Here is a 16,190-nt window from a genome sequence, read left to right on the forward strand (position 1 = left end):
CATCTCTGTTCTACTGAGATAACATAGCACAAGGTAGCTGATATTTCATGGTGTGAATTCTAATATATATTCTTTTATTCCTTGATTCCCTAATTATACGTGGTTATACCGAAATACTGAATTTTTTCTATTGTCATGCGGTATCGATATGATATTGTACCAAAATTTTCGATATACCGTAAAATTCAATATTTGATATATTTTGTGGTACGGTAAGTGCGATATGTCGGAATGTTCGGTATTTTTTCCCCCATCCCTATGCACGACAGAGGTCGATTATTTGCTTTGTTTAGTAGAAAACTAAACACGTAAGCTTTGGATTTTTAAAAAAATTTAGGGTTTAACTTCTTTTAAAATTTGGAATTTTCTTTCAAAAACAAAGATTTGAGAATTTTAGTAGTTATAAAAACTTAGGCAAAACCTTGTGTGAGACGGTCTCACGAGTCGTATTTTGTGAGACGGATCTCTTATTTGGGTCATCCATGAAAAAGTATTATTTTTTATTCTAAGAGTATTACTTTTTATTGTGAATATCGGTAGGGTTGACCCGTCTCACAGATAAAGATTCGTGAGACGTCTCACAAGAGACCTACTCAAAAACTTATGTGAGATCACAGGAGTGGTTTTTTATATACCGTCTCACGGATAATTTTGTGAGATGAATCTCCAATCCGATCCTACCTATAAAAATTCTATTTTTAATGTCAAAATTATTTATTTTCCCTAAGAATTTGGATAGGGTCGATTCGTCTCGCAGATAGATTGATGAAACTGTATCACGAGAGGCCTAATTTTTAGTAGTCTACAACCATTATTAGACTCGTATAGACTTCATCAAGATGTGAAAATTGCTTGGAGTTAGAAAATCAAGTTTAAGAGGTAGTGTTGGAAAAATTGATTTTGAATTATTATTATTGGGCTACACAAAGAATAGGATAAAAAATTGTGAGCCAAATTTCTAGAGAATTTATTAGAGCAATAATTAGTGTGTCTTTTTAGAATCATCTTGTAACAAAATGAGTTGGCTTGTTCTAGATAAACATTAAGAAATACATGAGATCGATAATTATAGAAAAATTAAGAAACTCCTAGATATCTTTAATGTCCATCAGATTAAAAATGTGTTGGCTTTATCATGACCATAGGTTAAGGAGGTGGTTGTAGCATAAATATGGATGTTGCCTCCCATTTTTGTATGTTAAAAAGAAAAGTTTGAGTTATAAAATATCAAGATTTCTTGTTTTTTCCCATACAAATTCAATCTCTCTTCCATTCAAATAATAATTTTCTTCATAACTTGCCCCAAGAGAATGTTCGAGTTGGGTGGAGTAGGTGAAAACTTGACAAGTGATCAAAAGTTTGATTTTGCCTACCAACACATTCTTGGACGAGTATGTCGTACATGGTTTGTCCAGTGCGATTTACCTGACTAGCGTTGTTTAAGGGTTATTGTGTTAGTCCAGAGGTTTACCCACTTTACACCGAAAAGTAGCAGCTGCCAGTTTCCGCGTCATCAAAATAATAATAATAATAATAATAATAATAATAATAATAATAATAATAATATATAAAGACTCGGACCATTATAGTAATTGTTTGGTCTTCTTGACATCCTTGACGCTTGAACCTTTGTTGGGTGCAATAATTGTCCCTGCTTGGTAAAGCGATCGAATCGTGGTGCTTGAGCTGCTGTGCGGTTTAAAAGATTTGAATTGCACCATTACTACTAGCTATAGCTTTTGGTAAAGCAGCAAGCGCTCGGTCCTACAATTGGTATCAGAGTCAAGGTCACGGGTTCGATTCCCATATTGCAAGGAGTGCAATTATTGGGAGGGAGATTGTTGAGTGCAATAATTGTCCCTGCTTGGTAGAGCGATCGAATCGTGGTGCTTGAGCTGCTGTGCGGTTTAAAAGATTTGAGTTACACCATGACTACTAGCTATAACTTTTGGTAAAGCGCCAAGCGCTCGGTCCTACAACTTTTAAAGTAGAACTTTGAAACCCTTGAGACAAAAAAAGTAATAATTTTTTTTGTATTATGATATAGAAAATTATATGACACACCTACATTATTTATTTAGTCATTTATTAATTTTGCACTTGTTAATACATAATTTAAAACAAACATATATGTTACAAATAGTAAACATAATATTCATAAATTATGTTATACAGATAAGACGTGTGCAATGTTCCGCTAATAATAATAATAATAATAATAATAATTTTCTTATTTCTTTCTTAAAGTTATAAAAGTTTATTCTAATGGTATCCTCCATATTTTAACATGGACATTTCCATCCGACTTTGAATTCTTGTTCTTGAGAATGTGTACCCCTTGATTTGCATAATCAAAAGTGGATATTTTCTTTATTGATGTGAAACTTTCCATTAGTGCTTTTATGTATTTTGCTCTCGTTGGGAATCAGTTCTTGGCCATTTTTTCTCCTAGAGCACTAATAGAAAGTTTCTTTGCATTGCAATGGTTGATATTATCATGAAGAAAATCAATGGCTGGTAGATTCAATGCATGAAATTTCTCCCAAAAAGTTCATTAGGTCCTTTGGCCATTCAGCATCGTATCCAAAAGATAAAGTCATGTTGTATGGTAGTTCAACAAAGATGGAGCGAGTTTGAATAATAAGGGAGGCCAATTTGTCCGAAATAGAATAGAAATGATACTCTTTTAACATAATTCAATTTAATTATTAAAGATGACAACCACAAGAGAATGGGGGGAGGCGAAAGAAAAGATCTGCAAATTCAGAAGTCATTGAAATGGATGTCGTGATTAGAAAAAGATCCGCAAATTCAGAAGTCATTGAAATGGAAGTCGTGATAATTCAGAAAATGAGCTCGCTGAGGAGATATGTTTCTTTTCTTAATTGAGTTTTAATAAGGGTTTGTGAGAAGTGTAAGTATAGCTGAAAATATTTCGAACAACTAGAAATTTGCTAATAAAAATTTAAAATATTAATACTATAGACGAATTCAGGAAATGAAAATTCATTAACTAACATTTTAGTTGATTCAATAAATATAAAATTTTGTTTGTCAAAATTTGATTTATTTGAAATTTGTATTTAAATATGTTTATCATCATATATATAGTTGCTTTTAACTTTTTGTCCCACTTCTTTCCGAGTATGGCATGTTTACTATGAATTCGTTAATTAATACATTAGTTTTAATTTGTATTAAATCTTATTATCAAATTTGATTGTTAGATGTCAAAATTTTTAACTCAACAAGGTTTTCGAAGACATATACCATTTAAGAAAATAATAATATGCCCACTTTTAAGGTAATTAAAAAATATATTAAATTTGGAAATTAAAATATTAACAGTAATTAATATTCATTATGCACATCATGCCCACTAGCAAACCTACCCGGATCATCCACAGGAACGCCACCCTTGAAATCCTCCAAGAATTAGCCTTCAAATTATAAATCATAACCACTCACTCGTGTGCATCCAGATCTGGATACGTAGAGAAAATTCCCACAACCTTGTAATCTTTGTCAGCCATGGATATAATCGAAACCTATTTTAACATCGATTTTCACTGACGGCAATTTTTTCGATTTTCTGATAGATGAGAACAATTCTTTTTCCTTGACAATCAAGAAAATTAAACCATTAATGGAACCCACAACCCGAACAGCTCTCTCTGGATGTTCCATGCATAGGATACACGATGAGTTGAAGTTTCATGCATCAAGAAGCCAGTGTATGAGGTCAAAAATGGGGTCGTAAACGGTTAACATGATTCTGTAATGAGAAAAATTCATATCCTGTGTACAAGTATCAAGGTGCATTCTGATACTTGAAATTAATGTGAGCCACGGTTTGGAGACACACCTGAATCCTAAGAGTGATTTTGACTGGTAGCATTGCGAGTATTTCCACTATAATGTCTTCAGGAATATTGGAGACCGAATCCATCTTAGAATTCACGAGAGCTTGTTAGGCGAAGATCACTGATGTTTATGGCTGCAGATCATGAAATAGAGTTATGCAGAAGAACAAGCTCAAACAGAGGAAGAATTTGATGGGATTTTATATATTAACAGTGGTGCTTGGTAGCATTCATGCATTTGCATGAGATTTGGTTTCAGACGTTTGACAAAATGGGATTTTAAAATATGATTGGTATTTAATAGATTTGAATTTGAAAAACAATAAAATTATTTTTAGTCTTAAATTTATATAACTTACTCATAAATTTTAAATCTTTTTCAAATATTTTACAAAACATCATTTATCCAAAATCTATATTATCAATTCACATGATTATATTATATATAAAATTTGAGAAAATTATATAAAAATATTTATATCTAAAAAATTCAATAATTATTTTTTTCTCTTAAAAAATTTCATTTTCATATGTACTAAGCAATTCTTTTTTTGAAAAAAAATTATAATGTGGGAATTGGTTTTCTATGTTTAATTTGCTTATACGCATGTATGAAGCAGCACAAAAAAACATTACTGGTGTCAACTCCTAAATGACACATGCCATAAGGCACAAAGGCCAAAGTGAAACTGAGTTCCAAATATTCGAGTTTTTAAAACACCTTTTCAAATAGATTCCTGGAAAAAGCTTCAATATGGCATTCCGATATTTACTGCGAAAGAATCGTCGGTTGATTAAAGTAAAATTGTTCGGTATAACATTTTCTGCATGGACCTTGATTTGTTGAAACCATATGGTGGATAATGGAAATGGTTGGGGCAAGGACATGAAGAAAGTGATCGCTTATTCAGAACCAAGAAGCATTTACGACTGATGAGAGTTGAGAAATATACAATATCAGATGTTATGTTCCATTTGCATAGAATCTTCATCACGGCCGAAATCACAAACATCATCAAAATTTACGAGAAACCAAACTGGCAGCGGATTTTCGTAGAATAATCACAAAATTTGGAATATTTTTTAAAAAGCATTTATAAACATAAAAGGCTTAAAAAATCATGATTTTGAGAAAAGAAAGTCACCACCAAATTAAATACCAACAAAAAAACATTTTGTCCAATACCAATTCTGGGATGCCAACAAATCGCCGTGATCCGTTAAAAAGCATATCATTACAGGATACCCAAAAAACAGAAATGTTCCATAACAGCAGTTCTAGTTTGCACGAGCCAACGACCAAGGAGTGAGTCTCATGTGAGACCGTCCCACGGATCCTAATCTGTGAGACGGGTCAACCCTACCCATATTCACAATAAAAAGTAATATTCTTAGCATAAAAAATAATATTTTTTCATTAATGACCCAAATAAGATATTCGTCTCACAAATACGACCCGTGAGACCGTCTCACACGAACTTTTGCCACGACCAAGAAATCACCGATTTTCCAACAAAAAATGGCATTCTAGGAATTCCACTTTCACCAACTGGAACTTCGTATTGTTGGCAATCGGTCCAGAAGCTGGACCAGACATTAAGCATGCTTGAAGGTCAATTGGCATGTTCCTCAGTTTTTTATCATCGTGAAAATGATCGACCACATTATCTAATTCTATGTGCCCCAACATAAAAGGACAATATATTGATCAAATGTCATATTAAGGAGTTAATTCTTGTTAATTACGAAAGTAAAGATGAAAATATCCACAAACTATTAAATTTCATCAACTAATCAAAATTGAAATATATCCGTCGGTGCAAAGTTGGTGATAGCAATTTAGCCAACTATGGTTATCAACCAGACCTATTAAGGGAAGAATTGGTTTGAGAGAACATTATATTCCACAGCCATATATAGATTCAAAAGTGAATAATTTTTTACACTAAAAATTAAAATACTTGGCGAAAAAGGGATTAATGTGATTGCAATTTATGGAATGAACAACACACGAATACATTTAAGCAAGAAATGAATGGTAACTAATACTTGCATGAATGTTACTAGACAAGGATGAGAAAATCAAGAAACAATTTCCATTTACAACTCAAGATTTTCATCAGCTTCCTTCCAAGCAAATCACATAATATATTGAGTGTACACATGAAATAACTGGTTTATGCCAGTTGATTCAGTACATTATTTGAAACTATGAAACAGAAGCCCCCATCTTAATTTCAACGTCTGCTTGATCCTAAATAACATTATAAACTACTAGAAGGAATAGGATGTCATCCGAGCCTAGAGAATTAGCATCATACTATTTTTCTTAAGGAATCAAATTTATAATGCCATCATAATTTGAAATGCAGGTTTATGATATTTAAAAAAACATACAATACCAAGAAAAGTATTGGCACCTTTCTGCTATCAATTGAGATTATCCTTCATCTTCCATTTGCAAAAGGTGAAACAAGGCTCTCAAAATAGATATTCGCTACCAGAAACTTCTCGAGATTACTTATTTCAGTAATCCTGACAGAATTATCTCTCGGATTGTAAACTACAAAATGCATCCCAAAGACCAACAACAGTTCACCACTTTGTAGCATGAATAATGGTTTCGAGTACAACAATTTCCCAGGAATATCCATGTAAGGAACGGTAGCCACTTTAGTCCAAGACTGCTTAACACCATACTCTTTCAAAACCCACAAATCTGCATTGATACATTGACAGTTACAAAGAACACAAATGCATTCTCCCAGCACCCCTAGAGTTGAGTCAAATTCTCTCTCGCCATAATTTGGTTGATCCACTGTCCCATACTCCTCATTTTCCATATCAAGAGAGACAATATCCCACCTGAAATCCAAACCAAGTTTACTAGAGATGGACCAGTGAAGCTTCCTGCTAGCAAACTTGCCTGAGTCATCTAGAGGAACACCGCCCTTGAAATCCCCCATCCTCTTCCAAGAATTGGTCTTCGAACTATAAATTTTAACCATCGACTCATATGCACCCTCATTTCCGAAGACACAGAAAATTCCCACAACCTTGTAATCATCATCACACGCATTATAACCAAAGCCATATATATTGTAGAAACCTCGTTTGATATCGACATTCGTCGGTAATTTTTTCGATTTTCTGGTGGATGGGTTCCAAAAGAACAATTCTTTTTCATGTAAAGCCACGAAAATCAAACAATTACAGGAACCCACAAACCAAACAGCTCTTTGCTTATATTTTTTAGGATAATCAATGCTACATGCATCAGTCGAAGGTTCTTGCATCAAGGAGCTCAACGGACAATGTTTGAGGTCAAAAGCGGGAACGCAGATGGTCAACATGATTCCGTAATTCGATAAATTCCCACCCACTCTAGAACTGTTGAGGTGGCTTTTGATGAATTGATGGGTACAAATTAATGTGAGCCACGATTTAGAAACACACCTGAACTTCAAGAGTGATTTGACTGGTAGTCTTGCAAGTATTTCCACTATAATTTCTTCAGGAAGAAAGGGAATTCCTCCATTGACGGGTGTTTCACCTTCAAGGGGCGCTTTGTTTTTCTTGGAATGCTGATGGGCTGAAGAATCTGGCGAATCTCCCCCAGATTCCATCTTAGAGTTCTCGATCGATGCTTTTATCTAGACGTTCGAAAAATTTCATTAAGGTCATTGAAATCAAAAAGAAATTTTTTTTCTATTGTTTGTTTGGTTTTATTTTTAAAAATATAAAATTATTGGGGGCAGAAAGGTAATTTCAGCTATTGACGGGGAACACCATTTTTCTCCCATCGAAAACACACAGTTGTGGTGAGTTAACGCGCACATATAGATACAGTCACACATATTATACGTTGTACATATCTGAAAAGTATTTGTTCATGGATCAAGATCTGCAATGGCTGATCAACTGCTTGAACGCGTCGCTCGATCCCGACCATCAAGTTCGAACATTCGCGGAGACCTTACTTCAGCAAGCGTCTTCGCAGTCAGGTCCATCCGCTATGTTTTTCTGTTGAGAGTCGGTCGTTAAACGTGATGTTTCTGTCTTTGATTCTGATAATCTTTGTTACTTGGATGGTTAAAAGGTTTTTAATTGAGGATTTGTAATTCATTTCACGTGGTGATGTGAAATTGGTTGGTTCGGTTTGTGTGCTTTGTCAGTTTTTGACGTCGGGTTTTCCATTGTGAGTGGAGATGAAACTTCCGAAACTTTCAAAGGAAAACCCAATATCAGGAACTTGGAGATGAAACTTTAAACTCAAATACATGCAAATTGTGTAGTTGAATTTAATTTTTCCTGATTAGTGCGTTACCTTGGAGGATCGAAGCAGGTATTTCGATTATTTTGATGCAATTTTGTAATGATTTGAGAAATGACACGAGTATTACTAGATAAGGATCAAGCCCAATTGGCACAAAGCCCAAGTCTTGACAAATCTATTTCAGCTAGCCATAAAGTTTGCAAGATGATCCGGTCCAAATCTAAGAAGAATCGAGAGAACCTAGTGGATAGATTTTATCCCTTGTGGAGGGATATTAGTTAGTTATTCTTGTTGGAACAATTTAGCAGATTAGTTCCACTGGTCAGTTAGCTATTAGCCATAGGAGTGTATAAATAAGGGAGATCTTTGTCTGTAATTGAATCATCAGAAATATTATTGTTCGTTTTCAAAATGCAATCCATTTCTATTTTTATCCTTGTCTTTATTTTCTAACTTGGTATCGGAGCTATGGCGGAAGCCTTTTCACCTCCAGCAAACAGCAATGGTGGCTCACCCCTTTTGATTGTGAATCCTGCCAACCAAATCAATTCCGTCAAGCTCAGTGATGATAATTTTCTTTGATGGAATCTTCAGGTTTTGGCTGGGATCCGTGGGTTGGGTCTTGATCTTTTTATTCTTGATAACCCACCCGTCCCTTCCCAAATTATTCCAAACGACACAGGAGCTGAAATTCTCAATCCTAGTTTTATGTCTTGGTGTCGGCAAGATCAGCTGAAATTGTTCTCCTTTCTCTTGGCCTCAATGACTGAAGGAGTACAGGGACAAATGATTGGGTGTCTCATTTCGAGCCAGCTTTGGTCTCGGGTTTCACGTTTGTTTGCTTCTCATTCCAAAGCTAAGGTAATGCAATATAAATTGCAACTCCAGACATTAAAGAAAGACAATCTCTCTATGAAGGATTATTTGGGAAAAATGAAGAATCTCATTTACACTCTTGCCACTTGTGGTCATCCCCTTTCTGAAGATGGATCAGATTCTTCATGTGCTTGGAGGCATTGGGCTTGAGTATGATTCTGTTGTTATTCACGTTACTTCTAGAGTTGATTCTGTTCATTTATCTGATGTTGCTGCTCTATTATTAGCACATGAAGCAAGGATTGATTCTTATACTACTCATGTTGAGTCGTCATCTCCTTCTGTGCACGCCACTACATTTCGGCCATCATCAAAGTCCTATTCTCGAAACCCAAACTCTGGTTCTCCTTTTCTAGGACGTGGTCGTGGACAGAATTTTCGTGGAGGTCGTCGTGGTTGGAACAATAATTCCGGACGTCTGGTATGTCAAATATATGGCGTTTCTGGTCATATTGCTGAGAAGTGCTACTATCGTTTTGATACAGATTTTGTTCCCCTTCAACGCTCACCTAGCAACTCTTCTTCTCCGACACCACGTTCATTTACTTCTTCATCACAATCCCCTGTTGCTGTTGTTGCTTGTTCACAAACTGATCCATATATGGAGGAATGGTGGTATCCCGATTCATGGGCCTCTCATCATGTTACATCTGATTTAGGCAATCTATCTCTTGCCTTAGATTATTCTAGTACTGGTAAAGTTCATATCGGCAATGGAGAAGGTTTGTCTATCTCTCATGTAGGACACTCGAATTTTCGTTCCTTTTCTTGGTCCTTCTCTTTGCGAAACCTTTTACATGTTCCTCAGATAACTAAAAATCTCATTTGTATCAGTAAGTTTGCTTCTGATAATCATGCGTTCTTCGAATTTCGTTCTAACTTTTGTCTTGTGAAGGACGTAGTAACTCGAGTGGTGCTTCTTCGAGGAAGTTTACATGATGGTCTTTATAAATTTCATCTTGGCAAGCCCTTGTCTACTCCAGATGGTCCAGCTGCTTGTCTTCATGCCGATTCTTTCTTCAAGTTTTTCCAGTCCTCGAGAGTCAACACCAACATCTTTTCATTCCCTAAATCAGTGGCATTTTAGGCTAGGCCATCCTGCAATGTCTACTGTTAAAAATGTGTTGCTACATTGTAATCTTCCTTTTTCAAGAAATGAAAAGCTTACTTTATGTTCTTTTTGTCAATTAGGAAAAAGCCATCAACTCCCTTTTTCGCATTCTCATACCGTCTTTTCTGCACCTTTTGATCTAATATATGCAGATATATGTGGTCCCTCAAACACAATTTCTAGAAATGGTTGTCGATACTATATTAGCTTTGTCGATGCCTACACTAGTTATAATTGGATTTATTTTTTAAAGCTCAAGTCGGAAGTCAACAGCGTGTTTCAAACATTCTCCACATACATTGAAGTTCAATTCAATCACAAAATTAAAGCACTTCGAACTGATGGGAGAGGTGAATTTTGATCCTTAACCACGTTTCTTCACACTCATGGGATTCAACATAGACTTTCTTGTCCTCATTCATCCAAACAAAATGGGATTGTTGAACGCAAACATCGTCACATTGTCGAAACTGGTCTCACTCTATTAGCTCATGCCTCTATGCCACTTTCTTTTTGAGAAGATGTTTTCTTTACAGCTGTGTTTTTAATTAATAGGCTTCCTACTTCTGCGCTTTCTGGAGATATTCCTCTTACAAAGTTGTTCAACAAAGTTCCTGATCATTCTATGCTTCGAATTTTTGGATGCTTGTGTTTTCCGTGTTTGCATCCCTATAACAGCCACAAACTAGAATTTCGGTCAAAACTATGCACATTTATTGGTTATAGTGACAAATATAAATGATAAAAATGCATTACTAGTGATAGTCGTCTTTTTATCTCCAGAAATGTTCGGTTTAATGAAAGCTTATTTCCTTTTGCTCATAGTTTTGTGGAAGGTTCTAAAGTTCCTCAACCACATTTTTTTTCAACAATTCCGCTTTTTCTTCCTTCCGTTTTACCACCCAATGTTAGTTTTCCATCCACCTCCTTGTCTTCTAACTCAATTAAGTCTGTGTCTTCTGTCATTCCATCTGGTTCTTCTTCTCCTAATTCCAGTTCCACCTCTGGAACATACTCCAGCAATTCGAGTACTCCTACTGTGCAAGACAACTCTTCTCCAGTCCCTGTAAATGAACATCATATGATTACTAGATCTAAAGATGGAACATTTAAGCCAAAAGTTATTACTGCTCAATTATCTATCTTTCATGAGCCACAGACAGTATGGGAGGCTAAGAACAGTCAAGTCTGGGTTAAGGCAATGGATTCAGAATATGCAGAATTGATGACTAATCATACATGCTCATTGGTTCCTTTACCTTCTGAGATACCTGTTATCGGCTGCAATGGGTTTATAAGCTCAAAATGAATCATAATAGGACTGTTGCTTGTCACAAAGCGAGACTTGTGGCCAAAGGTTACTCACAAACACCAGGTTTAGACTATACTGAGACCTTTAATCCAGTTGTCAAACCGACAACAATTCGCATAGTGTTAACTATTGCTATCTCGAGGGGTTGGCTTTTTAAGCAACTTGATGTTAACAATGCATTCTTGAACTGGTCTCTCACTGAAACTGTGTAGATGAAGCAACCTCCTAGGTATGAAGTTCAAACTGGTTCCACACCTCCTGTTTGTAAATTACACAAAGCAATTTATGGGCTCAAGCAAGCACCTAGAGCGTGGTTTGATAAGCTCCGAAGTATTCTTCATCTCCTCGGATTCATCAATTCAACTATTCAAGGGCTGATTCATTCGTCTTTATTTATTAAACATTACTCCAAGTTTATTATTTACATTCTTATTTGTGTTGATGATATTGTCATCACAGGCATTGATCAAGATCGAGTGATCGAAATCATTTGGCAGCTCAACAAGCAATTCTCTCTGAAGGATCTTGGTATTTTATCATATTTTTTGGGTATTGAAGTTGTCAAAACTTCTAATCACTCTTTGCTGCTCAAACAGACCAAGTATGTTCAAGACTTACTGGTCAAAACCAAAACGAATCTTGCCAATGCTTTACCAACACCGATGTCTACTGGAGCTAAGCTTTCTTCTAAAGATGGTGAGGCCTTTGAGGATGTTACACTCTATAGACGCACTGTAGGAGCCCTGCAATACCTTACAATCACCAGACTTGATATTGCATACAGTGTAAATCAAGTATGTTAATTTATGCAAACTCCGCTCTTAACTCATTGGAAAGCCGTGAAACGCATACTTCGATATCTCGCTGGCACATTAGATTATGGCATTAGTTTAGTGCGTCTTCACCCCTTTCTCTTCGTGGTTATTGTGATGCAGATTGGGGAAATGATATTAATGATCGGAGATCAACTTCTGGCTTCTGTTGGTTCTTGGGAAATTCTCCTATATCGTGGAGTTCGAAGAAGCAAACTGTTGTTTTAAGATCTAGTACAGAGGCAGAATATCGGAGCTTAGCTAATACCACTTCAGAATTGTTATGGATTCAGGCTCTTCTGACAGAACTTCGGGTTCAATGCTATGGCATTCCCATTATATGGTGTGACAATATTAGCACTGTAGCATTAAGTGCTAATTCTATTCTTCATTCCAAAACAAAGCATCTTGAGTTAGATATTCATTTTGTTCGGGATAAGGTTGCATCAGGTTCGCTTAATGTTCAATATGTTCCATCGTTAGATCAAACAGCAGATGTTTTGACCAAACCTTTGACAGCAATCACGTTTACTCGCCTACGTTCCAAGCTGTGTGTTGTTCCCAAAACTTCGCCCCAACTTGAGGGGGCAAGATAAGGATCAAGCCCAATTAGCACAAAGCCCAACTCTTGACAAATCTATTTCAGCTAGCCCATAAAGTTTGCAAGATGATCCGGTCCAAATCTAAGAAGAATCGAGAGAACCTAGTTGATAGATTTTATCCCTTGTGGAGGAATATTAGTTAGTTATTCTTGTTGTAACAATTTAGCATATTAGTTCCATTGGTCAGTTAGCTATTAGCCATAGGAGTGTATAAATAAGGGAGAGCTTTGTTTGTAATTGAATCATTAGAAATATTATTGTTCGTTTTCACAATGCAATCCATTTCTATTTTTATCCTTGTCTTTATTTTCTAACTTTACTGTTTCTGAAAAGTTCTTTTATGATTTGTTTTTATGCTTCCTCATTGAAGTATGGGAACTGATTTTGTTTTTCTTTCAATAGGCTTTGGTGTGGCCTTAGCTTGCGTTGCTGCAAATCGGAAACTCTCATTTGGATTGCGACAGATATCCTGTGCTCCAGTTGTTTTAATAGCCTATCTTTTCCATGTTTTATTAAAATAAATGTCTATTCAGTGAGTGCATTTTGTTCTTCTTTCCTTTTGTATTTTGGTTGTGTGCTTAACAATCATTACTTAGCGGCAGTCCTGCTAAAGCAAATATATAAAGAAACACTGGGATGAAGATGAGGAAGGCTTTGAGCATCCTGTTGTTTCCAGCGATGAAAATATTATTCCTTTTTCTTGATGAATGTCTCACCATGGATCAAATCTACGCATTTCAGCAGAAATGGGAATGCCTTGGTCTAAAGATCTCGACTTTGAATTTTACTTCATTTAGTTATCTAAAACTTGAGTTTTACTTTAATTTCTAAACCCTCTTTTAGGTTGCAGTTTTTTGTGTCCTTTAACTGCTATTTGTTATTGTTTCAAATTTATCACATGCCTAACTGAAATGGACACAATTGTCTGAAACTTGGGCCTTTGAATCTTCTTTCCGAACTGATTCCATTTCATACTATGCTTCCCCGGGTTGGTTTCATAAAGTGGAAACTGGAAAGCACTAGAAGTTAGATACCTTTTAACTTTGTTACATATAAAATGACACTCATTCTGTTAATTTTTCAGGCATCCATACGTGGAATACTTCTTTCATTGTTAGATGATCCACAAAAGAAGATCTGTACTGCAGTTAGTGTGGCTGTATCAACAATTGCACAGTATGACTGGCCGGATTATTGGCCAGATCTAGCTCCTTTCCTTCTTAGTTTGATTAATGACCAGAGTAAACTGAACGCTGGTGAGTCCTTTGTTTTCCTTTGAAGTTGTGGATTCATTTTTTGTGAGTGAATCTAATCTTTGTTGCTGATCGTCCCATTGCATGGGGCTATAAGATGCTTGGCACTTATTTCTTTGGATATGGATGATAAGATTGTTCTTAAACTTATACCAGTTTTATTCCCGTGCTTGCTCACTATTGTGTCATATCCTCAGGTAAATGTCGTTATTACCTCCATATCGTAGTTATCTAATAAACTACAAATAAGTGATATGAAACATTGGTTTAAACTTTTAGGCTATAACTATCATGTTTAGACAAGAAATATAAATTGTATGAGTCCATCACTTTATCAGCAAGTATTGGAAACTGTGGCTTGCGGTTGCACTAGGTTTATGATCCGTCTCATGAGAAGACCTAGTCATATTAAAGGTACAGTACAGTTTTGGTTAATAAAGAGATCACCAGCACAACTTGATTAATCACTTTATACCCCTTTATTTGTTACTTTACATAATAATGTATAGGCTAGAGGTTTGCACTTGTGTATGGGATGCATAATCCTAAATAAGAGCCTGAAGAATTCTTTTGTTTCCCCAATATTTAGCTCTGGGAACGTATGCCTTTGCTGACTTGTTCTAGAATTAGTTATATTTTTTATGTTCTGTACTTCTATTAGAACAATTTATTCTACAGATTAGAAGATGTATTTAATATATAATTTAGAGACGATAACTTCATCCTTAAATATTTATCCATGTCAGAAAAGGAGGTTGTTTTCTAAAAAGGTTCTTGTGTAGTACTTACTGACTGAAGAATGCTATTTGTGGTGTTTGTCCTCTGATCATATTTTTGAAAAAGGTGTTTGTGTATGCCTAAGGAGGGTGTGAATTGTAGTCTATTATGTGGCTTGGTTGAAACTTTTCATTTGTCTTAGCTTCACCTGATGTTTTTTTAACTCAACAAATCAGAAACTTGATGCAACAATAGAGGCACTCAAGTTACGTTTTACCTTTCTTCTGATTACATATCCATGTTCATTTCTATTCAAGAAGTATATGAGAAAAATTGATGCTTTATTTGTTGGTTTGCAAAATTATTATGAAATGTTTTATTTGATGTACAAGGCATCATATGAATCCACTTATCTTTGATTTTTTTCTTTTTGGATATTTATCACTACAGATCTATGATAAATGTCTCAGGTCTAAAGCTCTTCAATAGTGTACAATTGTACTTCAGTGCTCGGGGTTTTGAGTGGTGTATATAAGGCATATTGCTTCTAAAAGCTGGCTGATTGAATGAATGTATTTGTTATTGCTAATGATTAGTGGATTGATTACTGGTAATTAGATGGAAATAAGCGCCTTTCTGTTACCAATGCTCCAGCCTTGAATGGAGAAATTTTCTTCAATCCTAAAGCACCCAGTGCCATCTGAAGATCCGGATGATTGGAGCATTCAGATGGAGGTTGTTATTCTTTTGGTTTGTCTCTCATGATGCTCTGTGAAAAGTTCTGACTTCTAGAAAAATTTTTCCATTATTGGTACAGGTTTTAAAGTTCCTGAATCAGTTTGTTCAATACTTTCCAGCCATAGCCGATACTCGTTTTACGGGTATGTTGCAGTAATCTATTGAATGTGCTGATACATTTACTTTCCTTTTACTTGTTCTTGTTCTTTTTTCTTTCCTTTTTTTTTTTGACACTGTGGTGGTGTTTCAGTTATTGTGGCATACATTTATAACATCCTTGGGAGTCTATGAGCGATCTTCAATTTAAGGTGTTGAAGATTCCTATGATGGAAGATATGATTCTGACGGTGCAGAAAAAAGTCTGGAGTCCTTTGTCATTCAGGTTAATTATAATAATCACTGTGTAATGATGTTTGACAACTTATAAGTGTTACTGTAAAATATGATTGACTACGGCACTGGTGTTCAATGCTGAAGATTTGAATTTCCTTTGAAATATCAAAACTGTACAACATTCTTATTGGTTTCATGTTGTTAATTTTGCTTTTTGTTTGACACTGTGGCAGTACCACATTATCTTTATTAGCAAACTGTGGTCTTGCTTTAATTTCATCTTTAGTGCTTGATTTT

General features: G+C 35.4%; 1 protein-coding gene and 2 long non-coding RNA genes across 3 annotated transcripts in view; 2 read left to right on the forward strand and 1 right to left on the reverse strand.

Moving 5' to 3' along the window:
* LOC142527498 (uncharacterized) overlaps window positions 1-16,190 on the forward strand; it is a 98,168-nt gene that overhangs the window by 41,961 nt on the left and 40,017 nt on the right. The gene's annotated exons all lie outside the window — the stretch shown is intronic.
* On the reverse strand, window positions 6,100-7,618 carry LOC142526519 (F-box/kelch-repeat protein At3g23880-like). Its single transcript, XM_075630979.1, has one exon. The coding sequence runs from the start codon at window positions 7,487-7,489 to the stop codon at window positions 6,311-6,313; it is 1,179 nt and encodes a 392-aa protein (XP_075487094.1). The 5' UTR covers window positions 7,490-7,618; the 3' UTR covers window positions 6,100-6,310.
* LOC142526520 (uncharacterized) lies at window positions 7,655-15,045 on the forward strand. The gene is made up of 2 exons (XR_012815275.1): window positions 7,655-7,867; window positions 13,255-15,045. It is a non-coding gene; the product is annotated as an uncharacterized LOC142526520 (long non-coding RNA).

Source organism: Primulina tabacum, chromosome 15 (genome assembly GCF_025594145.1).
Source record: "Primulina tabacum isolate GXHZ01 chromosome 15, ASM2559414v2, whole genome shotgun sequence".
Taxonomy (NCBI): domain Eukaryota; kingdom Viridiplantae; phylum Streptophyta; class Magnoliopsida; order Lamiales; family Gesneriaceae; genus Primulina; species Primulina tabacum.